General features: G+C 40.5%; 1 protein-coding gene across 1 annotated transcript in view; it reads left to right on the top strand.

The window, feature by feature from the left end:
* LOC136857261 (runt-related transcription factor 2-like) overlaps window positions 1-2,222 on the top strand; it is a 324,877-nt gene extending 322,655 nt beyond the window's left edge. Inside the window, exon 5 of the mRNA XM_068225004.1 lies at window positions 1,435-2,222. Coding sequence (XP_068081105.1) covers window positions 1,435-2,222 — 788 coding nt within the window. The remainder of the gene's footprint in view (window positions 1-1,434) is intronic.
* Window positions 2,223-15,002: the final 12,780 nt, after the last annotated feature.

The following is a 15,002-nucleotide window of genomic DNA, read 5'->3' as shown; positions in this document are numbered from 1 at the left end:
TTTGATTACAGTAGTTGTTCAATAGGTCCCCTCATTCTTTGATGCACAGTTCACAGCGGTATAGTAGTGGACTCTGTTCAAGATGTGTGGTGTGTCGCGAACGACGTGGAAAGCTGCCTCTCTTCTTGGTAAAAATTCATCTTCTCTCTCTCTATGGAGTTCGTATAGTAGTCTAATTGTGCTGTACAAAGTGTACACTGCTTGTATCCTGGGGCTGGAAAGTGACTATGCGAGAGACTTGTGCATTCTCACTAAGCATTACCTCTGTCTCCCACTTCCCATTTCCTCTCCCTTTCTTTCCCTCCTCTGACGCACAGCAACAAACAGCGTGTGGCAATCGGGCATAGCAAACACGGCTAGTTCATCAATTTAAACCGCGCACCCAGAAGTAACGAAGTACAGTAGAACCCCGTTTATCCGAAATAAAGCGGGCAGAGCCACTTCGGTTGACGCGTTCTTTCAGATGACACTCAAAATAATAGCTGCAACATGGCAAATATTTTCAAAAGTTAAATGTTGAAATAAAAATGCATAAACTCTGTTAAGCAAAGGTGCATACTGTATATTAACATTAAAATGTTTAGATAATGTCACTCATTGTATACAATCAGTGATTTTCTTCTGAATTTTCTTGGTGCAGCGCTGTCGTGCAGCTATGTCCCACCACCGTTTAATCAACATTACATCAGCTGGTGTAGATTCATTGCTTTTTTCAACAAAGCGCAAAGCAATCTGAAATAATGAAACAATTTTTTTTGTTACTTCTGCACTGAATATTGTATACAGTAATTTTATTACAGTAGTGTAATTAAAGCGTGTGGTTCTGTATTATAGCAAAAAATCTAAATCAATCCTACATCCAATGCATTAAATCCATCATCTGCTGCAATTCAATTCTCAGAACTGCTATTGTCAAAGTCGGAGTCGTCTGCATAATATTCATGACGAATAATACAGTAATAATAATAATCTTAATAATAATAATACAGTGATAATAGTAGTAATTCCTGCTTGTTCAAGAAAAAAATGTATCATGGAACGAATTAGAGGGCAAGAAACTGTTTTGTTTTATATTACACGTGCATTCTGGCATAAGTCATAATATAAAAATAGGGTTAGCACAGTAGCTCTCAGCATATATAGCAAGAGAAATACTAATATCGGCGGCTAAGAACGAGAGGGTAAAAACAAAACATTAAAATAAAATTTTGCCAGAGCATTTCGGTTAAGCCGGGTTTCGGATAAGCGGGGTTCTACTGTAATCTCATTTTCTCGAAAAGAAAATTCTCCGCCAATCCGATTGCACCATCGTTCTTAACATAACACGATGAGGATCCCTGACGTTTTGGCTGTATAGTTCTGAAATACCCTGTATACATTTGTAGTTTGAGTGATTCCATATGAGACACCTAACAGTTTATGTTTATGTTTCAGTCTCGGATCATCACGGGCGTTCACCTGCTGAGACGCTGGGGCCAATCAGCATCAATGTGACGAACCACGGTGGTAAGAGCCCAGTGCCACATGATACTCGACCACCAGCCAGTCCAGTAGGTCTGCTAACCACTGCACCGAGACGAAGTTCACCTGCAATAACCCGACGCCCAACACCACACAAACCATCTCCGCCCAGCGTTCCGCATGAAGAAAGCGGTCCTACCCTAACCGAAGTCACACCAGCACCCCCTTCATCGTCGTCGTCATCGTCCCCACCAGCAACAGTTGCCCCAGTATCCGCTTCTCCACGGTTCCCTCACCATCCATTACACCAGCACCCACTTCTCCACCATCACCCTTCAGCTTCGCACCATCCACACTCAGCGTACTTCAGCAGCGCCGCAGCGGCTGCGGCCTTCTTCCTCAATGCACCACTCCTACCTCCGACCTCCCAGTGGCTCTACTCGCACTTGTACGCTCCTGCGGCGAATCACCTGCACAACGCTGAGCTAGCCATGCAGTTGCAATCGCGCGGGGCGTCAGTAATGCCTCTGGACGTATCTAGACCTCGGGAGGAAGAGGAGGAGTCTAGGGAGTCTAGGAAGTTCGACACCGATGGCGATTCGGACTCAGAAAAGCGCCCTGCGACTCCCGTAGCTAAAACGTCGGCAGCGAAGTCGACAGTTGTAGCACCTACGACGTCGGCATCAACAGCCTCCCCGGCGTCAACAGTGACCACGACCAAAACAACGACGAGGCATTCAGACGTATGGCGGCCATATTGAGGTAGTGTTGTCACCCTTCGCAGGATTTCTTCGACTGCCAGGAACTTTCATTTCCACATCAGAGCTGTAGCATTAAATATATCTATAAAGAGAAATAACTTAAATGTATCCTCGAAGATATACATTTTTGATAACTACAGTGAGAAGATGCTCATTTACTCGTATGTTACTGCCACCGATATTTCTTTTCTCATTTATCTTATCTGGATGGTCTTATCCTGAAGAGTACCAAGTGATATTAGAATTATTTCGAGGAAAACTTAGAATACTTTGCAGGCGTGGCTTAGTTCGATTTATGGAGCTGCAGAACCGTCAATATGAAAGATATAACATACAGGGATGAGTGAACACATCCTTCCTATTGTGTGGTGTTATCAAGCCAAAGATCGGTACCCATTCAGATACTGGTTGTGTGGCATCCTTGATTCGATCTGTGAACGACAGAACATTTGGTTGAAACCATGAGAGCACACTTTAACTACAACTTCCTCCGATAGGTGGCTAACAGTCACCCATAAGGTTCTGTACGATCTGCTTGCCTTGCAGCACGGCTAGTGCTTGAGCATTTTTTCGATAAGCGGAAGACTTTATATTTTGTAACTTTTTAACTTTTTTTGTACAAGTCAGTTATTCATATCGTCGAAGTCCTTCTTAATCGGGGTCTTATAAATTGAGACGTATGTTTACCTGTAATTTTTCTGTATTATTGAACTTCAAAGCTGATAGATAGTACGTGGAGTAAAGCGTTTCTGCAGGGTTGGAGGATGGATGCACACGAGCTCATCTGGCACTTCCCGTATGCAGTAGGAATTTAGATTTGGCTGTTATACAGAGCAGAACCAACAACATAATTCAGCACGAGGCACCACTGATAATTTGGCACATTGCTGCAACTTAGTTAATTAGAATAAGAACACATTGCTCGGCTGCATTCTTAGAAGAATATTTATTCTCCTTCTTCTACTAACTTAACTTGTGGACCACTTTGCTAACAATAAAAATATTTGATTGTAATTATTTTTTATGGTATTGAACTTCAGTATTCCACACAAATAATCATTGATAGGAAGCGTGAGAAAAAGACTCGGACGAATTACAGTTCCTTGAGAAATATTTTACTCAGTTATGATTACAAATTAATTTAACAATAAGTAATCAGAAAGATTCTTATACAAGTTACAAATACTTCACAGAACAGAACAGAAGCTATTTGCTTTAATTCGCACCGACACAGTTAGGTCTTATGGCGACGATGGGATAGGAAAGGCCTAGGAATGGGAAGGAAGCGGCCGTGGCCTTACGTCACTGCCTGCACGGTTACTAGGTAACACAGTCTGATCATCCATGCATACCTTACGTCACTGCCTGCACGTTTGCTATGGTAACATTTCCGTCACACATTTTTTCGCGTTACGTTACACACATTTTCGGATGACCCCCAGCCATAAGACACAGTTATGTCAAAGAAAAAAATCCTTCATCACTACTTACTATTCCCCCGTTTCTGTTTCCGTGCGATGTACGTCGATTGTTAGAATGTAACGAATATTAGAATGAAACTATGAAGTAAATTACGAGTAGAAAATACGTTTTCTTTCTTTTACACTTTGCTTTATGTCGCACTGACACAGATGGGTCTTATGGAGACGATGGGATATGAATAGGAAGGAAGCAACCGCTGCCTTAGTTAAGGTACAGCCCCATCATTTACCCTGTTTTTAAATGGAAAACCACGGAAAGACATCTTCAGGGCTGCTGCCGACAGTGTGATTCTGCAAGCTGATAGGTCAGTGATACAAACCATTCACTCGGTGGTGAAAATTAACTTTTGTAAAACGAGTACATGCGAAAATTACTGAAAGTGTATTCGGCACAAGTATGAAATAAATAATTTCATGTGGCTATTTCTAGCCGAGTGCAGCGCTTGTAAGGCAGACCCTCAGATGAGGGTGGGAGGCAACTGCAAAGTGTAGGTAACTGCGTGTTATTGTCGTGGAGGATAGTGTCATGTGTGGTGTGTAAGTTGCAGGGATGTTGAGGACAGCACAAACGCCCAGCCCCCGCGGCATTGGAATTAATCAATGAAGGTTAAAATCCCCGACTCAACTGGGAATCTAAACACGGACCCTCTGAACCGAAGGGAAGTGCACTGACCAGTACGCAAACGAGTCGGACCATTCGGAACACGTAATTCGGTTACTCATACTAAATTACATCCTAACTCTGCACATAAATTACGAAGCAATACGGTAGCATAAAATGTACAGCACTGCTGAATAAGTAATGTGTGCCGGGATAAGTTGCTCAGGCGGTTGAGGCGCTGACCTCCTGACCCTAACTTAGCAGGTTCGATTCTGGCTCATTACCATGGTATTTGTAGTTGCTCAAATACGCAAGCCTCGTTTCAGTAGATTTTCTGGCACGTAAAAGAATTCCAGTGGTACTAAATTCCAGCACATCGGCGTCTCCGAAAACCGTGAAAATACTTAGTGGGTCGTAAATCCAGAAACATAATTATGATTAAAAGCAATGTCATTATTATTAAATGTCCTTTACTGGGCGAGTTGGCCGTGCGCGTAGAGGCGCGCGGCTGTGAGCTTGCATCCGGGAGATAGTAGGTTCGAATCCCACTATCGGCAGCCCTGAAAATGGTTTTCCGTGGTTTCCCATTTTCACACCAGGCAAATGCTGGGGCTGTACCTTAATTAAGGCCACGGCCTAGGCCTTTCCTATCCCATCGTCGCCATAAGACCTATCTCTGTCGGTGCGACGTACAGCCCCTAGCAAAAAAAAGAATGTCCTTAATGACTGTTCTTATAGGGACACTCATTGATACTGTAATTCCTATCAACGCAATGAATAATGCATACAAACATAAAACAATTCTGATCAATATTAAAGTATGTTTTGTAAAGTCACTGAACACAGTAAAGTCAATGTACTTTTATCACTGAACCTCCGCATTTACCGAGTGAGTTGGTCATGCGGTTAGGGTCGCGAAGCCATCAGCTTGCATTCGGAAGATAACGGGTTCGAACACCCACTGTCGGAGGCCATTATCACGCCAGGCAAATTCTGTGGCAGTACCTTAATTAAGGCCACGGTCGCTTCCTGCTCACTCCTAGCACTTTCCTGTTCCATCGTCGCCATAATACCTATGCTATCTGTGTCGGTGCCACGTATCGCTAATTGTAAAATAATAATTATAACAATAATTATCTGAATTAGCGTGGTCATCCTTCAACTGTAATTCATTTCCCTATATTGCAATATAAATAACGCATATTTCTCTCTGACATAAGCTTTCACTCACTTATCAGTGTTAAAAACTTATTTTAAAAAATATCACTTGGTTCAGTTTGGCATAAGGCCATCGATTTATGAGTGCCCATCAGTAAGACAATGAACCTCTCTTAAAATGTAGGTTCTTGTTTGGTACCGAACATTCTGAATATAGAGGAAGACCAATTTATACGTATTTACAAGTCGTTACCATTAATTATATATTCTCAATCACGTTACAGAAAAATGGAATTGCTTCTTGCTTATTTGAAATAAACAAAAACATTATGGTGATATAAGACAGGGTTTTTAAGATCTGTTGATAAGAACGTTGTATGTCGTCTGTATGTTAAATTTATCAAGGACCTACAATCTATTGGTATAAGTTTAAGGATTTACCTTAAACAAGTAAATTTAACAACCACGTGTCTCCTGAGAATTTCAGTGAATTCGAATGATACGAACTGTGACTCCGATTCCGAGTGTGATATATTGTTCGAAGTCTTGAGGTAATCAGCAGTTACGCATGACTGTTTGGGGCTTGTTAAAAACGAAAACATATTTTCCTTCAAGAACTGTCCATTGTATCATATGGGATCCTAAGCGAACCATGTTATTATGTATGTATCTTTTGTTTGAGAGTAAATAGAATATGTTAAAAACAAATATTATTGTTTTATTTTTAAAGAACGTTAAACGGGATCGAATCCTAGACTATAGAAAACACATCTCTAGGCTACTGATACTCAGTAGCCAAGGTGTATGTGTGTGTGTGTGTGATTTTACATTGTTATCCATCAAGTTTCATTCCAGGTAGATGTTAGGATAATAACATATTTCAAGAAACCATCAACAGTTGTTTAATGCCAAGATATGTGTGAACTTCTATACATTTCAGAGTGTTCATCTGTTGAAATGGCTACAAAGAAGACTTTTTCAATTTATTAGGGCTGCATTAGACGCGTCCTAAAAGTAGCATCAGTGCTCGCGTCGGTTTTGAGAAATACACACAGTACATTAAGTACATCTACACAAAACCTATATAAATTTTGGCAGACAGAAACCAACTTGCAATGCACTTTACAGGCTTATTTATAACATATACATTGAAATGTTGTGGAAGCACACTGGCATATTTGAAACAATTAAACTGATTATCTGATTGTTCCTTTTCACAGTCTGCAGGATCCTTAGATCGTACCGTTACTGATTAGTCTATGAACTCACTGAACACAATACAGTTTTACAAATCATCTTCATCTTCGCTTTTATTTTCAAAGATATCGAGCTGTAAGCACTAGCACAAACAATAATGAACGAATTCACAGCAATTCAAATGCATTAGAGATAAACAAGAATACCTACATATTTACTCGCTTCGTATCTGTGAGATAAAGCTGGCAGCAGTTCGTGATATTTGTATTGCATGGTCACAAGTCATCACTTCCAAGACAGGAAGCTAGGAGGGGGGGAAGGGCTTCTAGCCTGAAGCAAGCTCAAGTTACAAGAAATAATCACCATCGTGTATCTCTCAGATAGCACGCTACTAATGCAGAGTTAATGTGCAAGTTGTACGTTCTAAAGGTGACTTCTGACTCAGCTAAGGTCACGTTCAGGTCTTCTTCATTTATTTGCGCCTGTTTTTGGTCACGGAGTAATGACGGTCTTCCACTGCTTCATTTGCTGGTAGGAGATTGGCTCAAAGTCAGCAGGTAGAAATCATGTTATCTTCCCGGAACTGACTCAATAATTGAAGATCTCCCCCTAATAAGGATGTAACCAATAGTAATTTTTCACGAGAGAGGATGGACTGATGTTTCAAACTTACGCCACTGAGGACAAAGTTATGTTGGCTGTAAACCAGCCTGAAGTTCAAAAGTAAGGCATAATATGACACCACAGCATAGAGGCGTGCTGATACACCCTATTTTCCCTGAAATCTCACTTTTCGAAAATTTGTTGCTTACATCCTTATTTCGGCGAGGCTTTGAAACACTTTCAGTCTGCAACCCGCAAGACTGTTCTGCGAGAGGGGTAGTGGAGTGAAGGCTAGTAATATTATGTATAATGGCAATACATGTCATTCCAAGTAAATTCTAGAATAAACCATATTTCGAGAATCCATCAACAGTTATTTTACTGACGAGATATGCGTGAACTCTTGTACATTTCAATTGTGTTCGTCCCAGAATCTTAAAATTATACATACACCTTAATTTTCCGCGCGTTTGCAAATATCGTGGGAGGCGGGAAAGGAAGCGGCAGTATATTACATGAAAGTGAGAAAGTATAGTTGCAAATGCGATACACAGTTTGCCAACCTGTTATATGCTATTACAACGTGGGTAGTGTTTACTGTTTGCTCTTCTGCCCTGTTTTGTACTGTTAACCCTAGAACTGCCAAACGACGCGCTTGCGACGCAATATATCATCACCAGAATGCCAACGTTGCATGCGCCACACATAGTACATGCATTCGCTTCATCACATATAAGATAATGTATCTTTCACTTACGCTATTGTAGCAAGTAAGACATTGAAGACAAAGCTTGAAGTCTTTCATCACACATTCATCACTAGCAGTAAATGACTATGAATTACGAGGCCTGGCAGGAAAACTCCCCGAGTACTCGGCGGTTGACGGAACTGTGTGCCGTTCGGAGCATTTAATTCCTTTTGTTTTTGTGTTTAACTTTGAGAATATATTTTTAGAAACTAGAAACATTTGTTCGTGTTTTGTATAGTGTGACTTTTAAACATGAGCGTTTTTTAATTAATGGTGAAGTTGAAAATACGGAAAACAGAAACTTATTTAGTTTTTCAAAAAGTTGATTGCCTGATGATTGCCAGATAAGTAAGTAAATTATATAATATTAATACGAGCATGTTAAATAAAGTTTTCTGTGTAACATGGTGTGATGCATGTCTAACGTTTCTCTACCTAAGTGTTATTCAATTTGTTTAAAAAATAAATGTGCAACGCATAGGTAAAAGGCCTGGAATTTGGGAAAAATCACTCGACACTTCTAGGCTTAAGTTGTGATTCAGTTATTATGTGAGTCAAACAATTTTTCAGTCTAACATGACTGATAACCTTGAAATCACAATCCATGGCGACTTCCAGCCGTACGTGAAAACCACAGTGTCATGATTTGATTTTCCACTCCAAAATTCCAAATATCCTACGTACATTGGCGGGCTTTGAACAGCGGCCATATTTTGAGAGTGGGAAGTGCAGTAGTTTCCCCATTGCGTTTCTTACTGAAGATGAAGAACCTATTACACGTATCAGTCTGAAACGCATATATCTCTCCTCATACTTCGATCACCTTCATATTGTAACAGCAAACATCAGAAAGTGGAAATCTCATTCTACACCATACCAGACTATATATTGCGCTGTAAAGATTGTATCCCATTTAAGATAGATGACAGGCTTATTAAATTGAATAATACACGCGGTTATATGAATTTCAGTCCTTATCCCGGGGAGGTCTTCATTTACAAACATTGCTATCATATGATAAGAAACGTATTATTCAACATCTCTCATACCAGCCTAAAAAGTCAACTCGTATAGTTTTTACTGCATTTCCTCATCGTATTGAGTGAATGTACTAAGATAAGAATGAAATAAATACACTCATGATCATAAAAACCAGAACACCTTGAAAGACTAGAGATAAGAAATTCATATTCACAGGATATGCGCATTAGTATGTTTTAAAGAAATGATTAGCATATGAACCATGTCGGCCCTCAGTTCAAGGTCCACACCGATATCTCTGCACACCTCCACCGACTGGTAAAATGTGCATGCGACTCTTTTTGTCGCTATAAATGGAAGGCAATGGATAAGTGTGACTTGAGCAGACGTGCAGGATGCCTTTCAGATGTATGCGAGAACCGTACCGTCAAATGAGTAAATTTGGATGAAGGCGCATTATTGGCATGAGGGAACGTGATGCATCCATCCGGGATATTGTTGCTCTTGTGGGACGAAGTGTGTCGGCAGTGCAACGGGTGTGTACAGAACGGTTCACAGAAGGCCGTAGAACGCGACGAGATGGGTCTGGTCTCTCCAACCAGTACAACCCTCGAGAAGATCGACACCTCATCCGAACTGCATTACAGGGCAGATCTGCGTCCTCCTTGGCTCTGGCGCAGCAGTGGAACAGTGCAACACATCGTACACTATTAGGAGTGACAGTCCGTCGCCGTTTATTACAGTCTGGGTTACCGGCGCGACATCCACTTCTCCATATAGCCTTGACAAATATTCATAAACATGCTAGACTGCAGTAGGTGGAACTACGCCACTGGGGTCAGGAATGGCAGCATATAGTGTTTTCGGATAAATCCAGGTACTGTTTGTTTGAAAATGATGTCCGCATTTGGGTTTGCCACAGACAGAGGGAGAGGCATCACATTAACTGAATTCGCACAAGACATACAGCGCCAACTCAAGGTCTTATGGTGTGGGGGTGCAATTGGGTACAACAACAAATCACAGCTGGTGCGTGTCCAGGGCACTGTGACCAGTCTGACCTACGTGAATGACATCCTGCGACCCGTAGCCATAACCTTCCTGCACGACACTCCAGACGTCATATTTCAGCAGGGCAATAGGCGACCACATATTGCTGCATGAACATTGCCTTCTTGTTGTCACAGGATGTCAGAATGTTTCCCTGGCCCGCCCGATCGCCGGACTTATCGCCAATATAAAATGTGTGGGACATAGTGAAACGAGGGGTGCGGCGCTCTGACCTCATGCCAACCACGAAAGATGCATTGTAGATCAGGTGAATGCAGCATGGTTGGCTATACCCCAGGACGCCGTTTGCGCCTTATACGCGACGATGCCATCACGCATGGAACAAGTAATCAGTGCCCATGGAGGACCCAGTGCCTACTAGGCAACAGGACACATGCTGAACCTGGGTGACTGAAATGCTAATCGTTTCTGCAGAACATACTAATGAACATGTCGTGCGAATGTGAACTTCCTGTCTCTAGTTTTTCAAGGTGTTCTGTTTTTTATGAACATGTGTGTAACAAGAGAGATAACAGAAAGTAATGCTGGTTTATGTGCTGTACCATAGATCCCAAAGATCTGGAATTATGTAACAAATGATCACAAATCATTAATGGAGTAATATCAGCGTATGGTATCAGAAAGCTAGAAGTAAAAGAACGAAGAAAAATACACATTGTTCATAATTTTCCCCTTCGTATTCAAAGTAACTGTAGGAGAAAACCTCATTTGTAGTACCTTGGACACACTTCTGTGCTTCTTGTGTTAACGAACGTCAAATCAGGTTATAAAATAGAACAGTTATAACAAACGAGTAAGAACAGTTCGGAAATCACTGAAAACGGGATTGCAGGGATGGTAAATAAACAAAAATGCCTAAAATTTTTAAAGGGCGTAAGTTATTGATAAAAAGTAATTACTGTTTCTTTCATACTTTATCCTTTGCACTTAAAGAAAATAAAGGAGAGGACCAGTTTGTGGTACTTACTGTTATACCTTGATATTTATACGTTTAAAAATTTGTATTTAACTAGAGTGTCACATAATTCCTGCTGACAAGTGCAGCATATCGGAATGCTCTAAATCATTTTTAACAATCGGGTAACTCATCAATTAAACAGTTCCGGACCCATGTTGATATAGGGCCTAACTATCCATACCCTCTAACTACTATCGTCACCATACTAAATAAATAAAATATGAAATTTCTTTCCGTTCAGAATAGCAAAAAATTCCAAACTGATATTATAAATCTGCCCTTCTCAGCAGTGTTTTCCCTTCAATTTATCGTATCTTCTTACCTTACATTCCAGGTGGGCGGCTTTACAATACCAGAGTAGATTTAGTTTAAATGTGTTGGAAGAACGTCAGGATTATTCGTTACTTTAATTTTCATATACATTTTCAATTAGCCGCCAAATTTGAAGCGTCAAACTCTCCAATGTGCCATTTTCCCGTACTAAATCTCAAAATATGTCGCATTAAGCATTAACTCAACAGGTAAGTAGTGGTAACTAATGACTGCAGACAGAAGAATTGAAAACTGGCTTAATTCCCGACATATTCGCTACTTTACCTTAGGAGCCAATGACCTTAGATGTTAGGCCCCTTTAAAAAACTAGCATCATCATCATCATCATCATCATCAACTTTACAATAGATATTTTAAGAAAAGCTTAATTTCATCCAATGTGAAGGGGTTCACTGTAGCCCTTCTAGCGTGGGAGGTCGGAAGGATGAGTGATCATATAAGCTCGATTCACGTACGTTAACACACATGACTTACTGATTGGTTTCATTTATCTTTAATCATACATTCCCTTTTAGCTCTTCTGTCTTACAGTATTGTTCAAAACAACACTGTGTTGTTGGAAAGTGAAACAAGTAGCATAAGATAATAATTTTCTCACATAGGCCACAACTTGCGGCGAAATACCTATCTTACCAATATGCTGGAAAGAAGAGTGCCGGGGAAGAAAGGCCGAAGACGACCGAGGATAAAATTCCTTCAAGAAGTCTCCATTATGAAATGAAACGAGGAGCTGAGGACAGGAAAGAATGGTTGCCTTTATACACTGATAACGTTTGTATAAGTTTGTTGAGCTTCTTCAGTCTCTCTAATAATCCTAATAACCCTTGGGACAACAATCACCACTTTCATTACTATTAATTATCTCTTGAAGGGGAAGCATGAAAATATAACATAATATATTCGAAGCCTATTTTTATTCAGTTATCTTCCCTCTTCGTTACAAAGATATTTCCTTTTGGAAGGTGGGGGACAGTTGCAATTTTGGCTAAATAATTTTACGTTTGGAGGCTTTCATTTTCGCCAAGTATTTTATAAAATACTTCAGAATTTTGTTGCTGCATTGTTTAATTACTGTACTAAGGACTAATGCATTGGATTGGATTTGTCAAGAAAGATTCAGTATATCGTTACCCTTTTCTCTCTTTAAATAGGTTTTCATCCCAATCTCCCTGATGTAGATAGAATCAAATGTTTGAATTATACAATTGTAACAAAAATTAGTCTCTTTTCGTCAGTATGAATTATTTACCTACATTTCGAGGAATTTTCAAAAAACCATCCACACTGAATCTTTAACGTAGAGATTTCGATAACAGAACTCATTGGCTGGTATATTTCCTCGAAATTAAGCGAACCGTTCGCTAGTTTTTATTGAGGATGGCCAATTAACAGAAGGTAAGTAGTGTGGCTATTTTTTTATTGACTTATTTTATATAGCATGGCTCAGGCTATGAAGCCTGTTGTTATGCAGAACCATGTCATATGTGCAACATTTTAGTTACAGCGTCAGGTTCCCAATTAGATAGAATTAATTATGAAATTAAGCACATAATAGTTATAAAAGAAGGTAAATTTCTGCGAGTTACTGTAAAGAAACATTACATTATGTATTAATTTCTTAAGTCTATGTACCATTTCAACATCTCTTTTTAAATACATTTCTACTATGTACTGTATGTCTCTAATTACAACCGGAAGGGATTTCCAGGAGCGTATGGTTGCAGGTATGAATGAGTTGCCGTAACTTGTCGTGCGATAAATTGGGAAGCTCGGCAGGAAAGAGGTTTCTCACCTTGCAGGCATACTGTTTGCAATGACAAGTATTCAAGATCCGTTCTCAGATAACTTCGTGTCTGTACGGAGGATGTTGTGGACAAACGAGACCAAGTGAAGGTTTCTTCTCTCTGCCAAATATAAGCACGGCAGCGATGAAAGACGGGGTGTTGGTAAATTTTCAGTAAGACCTTCGTAATCAAAGTTAAGGCAACTACAGCAAATAAGCTAATGTGGCGCACTCGTCTTTGCCTCTAGTTGAAATAAAATAGCAACACAAAATTGCACAAATGACATATTCGCAATTTTATAATGACCACTTTAAGGAAAATCTCGCCTGGCTTGAGTGACTCAGACGGTTGAGGCGCTGGCCTCAACTCGGCACGTTCGATCCTGGTGCAGCCCAGTGGTTTTTGAAGGTGCTCAAATACGTAAGCCTCGTCTAGGTAGATTTACTGGTACGTAAAAGAAATCCTGAGGGACTAAATTACGGCACCTCGGCGTCTCCGAAAACCGTAAAAGTAGTTAGTGGGATGTAAACGAAATAACATTATTATTATTATTATTATTATTATTATTATTATTATTATTATTATTATTAAAAACTCAAATTAATTAAAGCGTATGGGCCATCATACCCTTTCACTAACAATTGCAGAGTTGACAGTTTGCCATTGGAAAAGTGAAAAATGATTTTTTTTTTGCAAATTCGTTCCTCAAATTTTATCTTGTATTTTTTTAAACCTTTATATTAGTCTAATTCTTTCATCACTTTTAGCCACAGCCTTGTGGAGTGAGACGCGTAGGCTTGACCATGCCTAATGCCTTTCCATACTCCAACCTTATGCGAAGAGATGTATTCGATTTTACGTTGTTGTGCGGAGAATTGTATGTGAACATAACAGGTGTGTATTGAGACGAAAGCGGAAACCCAGCTCCCACGTCAAAAAAAAATGACCAGGTAGGCTAAAATTCCGGAAGTAGCATCGAAATTTTGTGTAGTCCGTCTGGCCTCTACGCGGTCCATTTAGCCAAGGAGTCGAACGTTTTAGGCGTATATTACAGTGGAAACATTAAACGCAAATAATAGATCGGTCATGCGCAAATAAGATTTGGAAGCTATGGTTCTCTTGTCGATGTGTAGTGTGCATTTGACGGGCACCCAGTTGAGAGACTTCATATTCTGTGGCGTTGAAGTGAGGAGTTTCGATATCGCCGCTCTAAAGTATCTTTTCAAAAGGTGATCAGCATTCGTGGACTAAAATCGAAGCTGCCCATCAGAATGTTATCGAGGATTACGTGAAGCCTGTGGCGAGGATGCATTACCGTATAGGACGGTTGCACGACGGGTCAAGGCGATTCGTGCGGGTCGGAATGAGACTGGGGATTTGCAACGCGAAGGTCGGCCATTCATGCCTCAAGAAGAAACTGACATCGTGAGTGGTATCGTTTCCGTAGACTATCGACGGACTGCCCGGGAGTTATCCGTAGAGGTTGGCCTCAGTCATCAATGTGTATAGCACATAGTGACGAAATGTTTTAACATGAGGAAAATTGCGTTCTGTGGATTCCACGTAAACTTATCGACGTACAGAAATGGCACCGGCATGCACTGGCTGGCATCAAGCTGGACAGATACCGCAACGAAGGAGACGCATTTCTGCAGCGTATTGTCGCCATTGATGAGACGTGGCCACGAGCCCACGAGCTTGAATTAAAGCATCACTCAAATGAAAGGCCTCACCCAGGTTCGCCACGTTCGCAGAAAGTTCAACAGGAAGCTGGTGGGGTGAAACTTATGCTGATTGTGCCATACTAATGATAGGGTGTTTGTTATTCTTACATATGCTGTGCCTGAGAGACAAACCGTCAAAAG

This window comes from Anabrus simplex, chromosome 1, assembly GCF_040414725.1.
Source record: "Anabrus simplex isolate iqAnaSimp1 chromosome 1, ASM4041472v1, whole genome shotgun sequence".
In the NCBI taxonomy this organism is placed as follows: Eukaryota; Metazoa; Arthropoda; class Insecta; order Orthoptera; family Tettigoniidae; genus Anabrus; species Anabrus simplex.
Note: the sequence above shows the minus strand (reverse complement) of the source record. Positions and strands in the feature narration are given on the sequence as shown.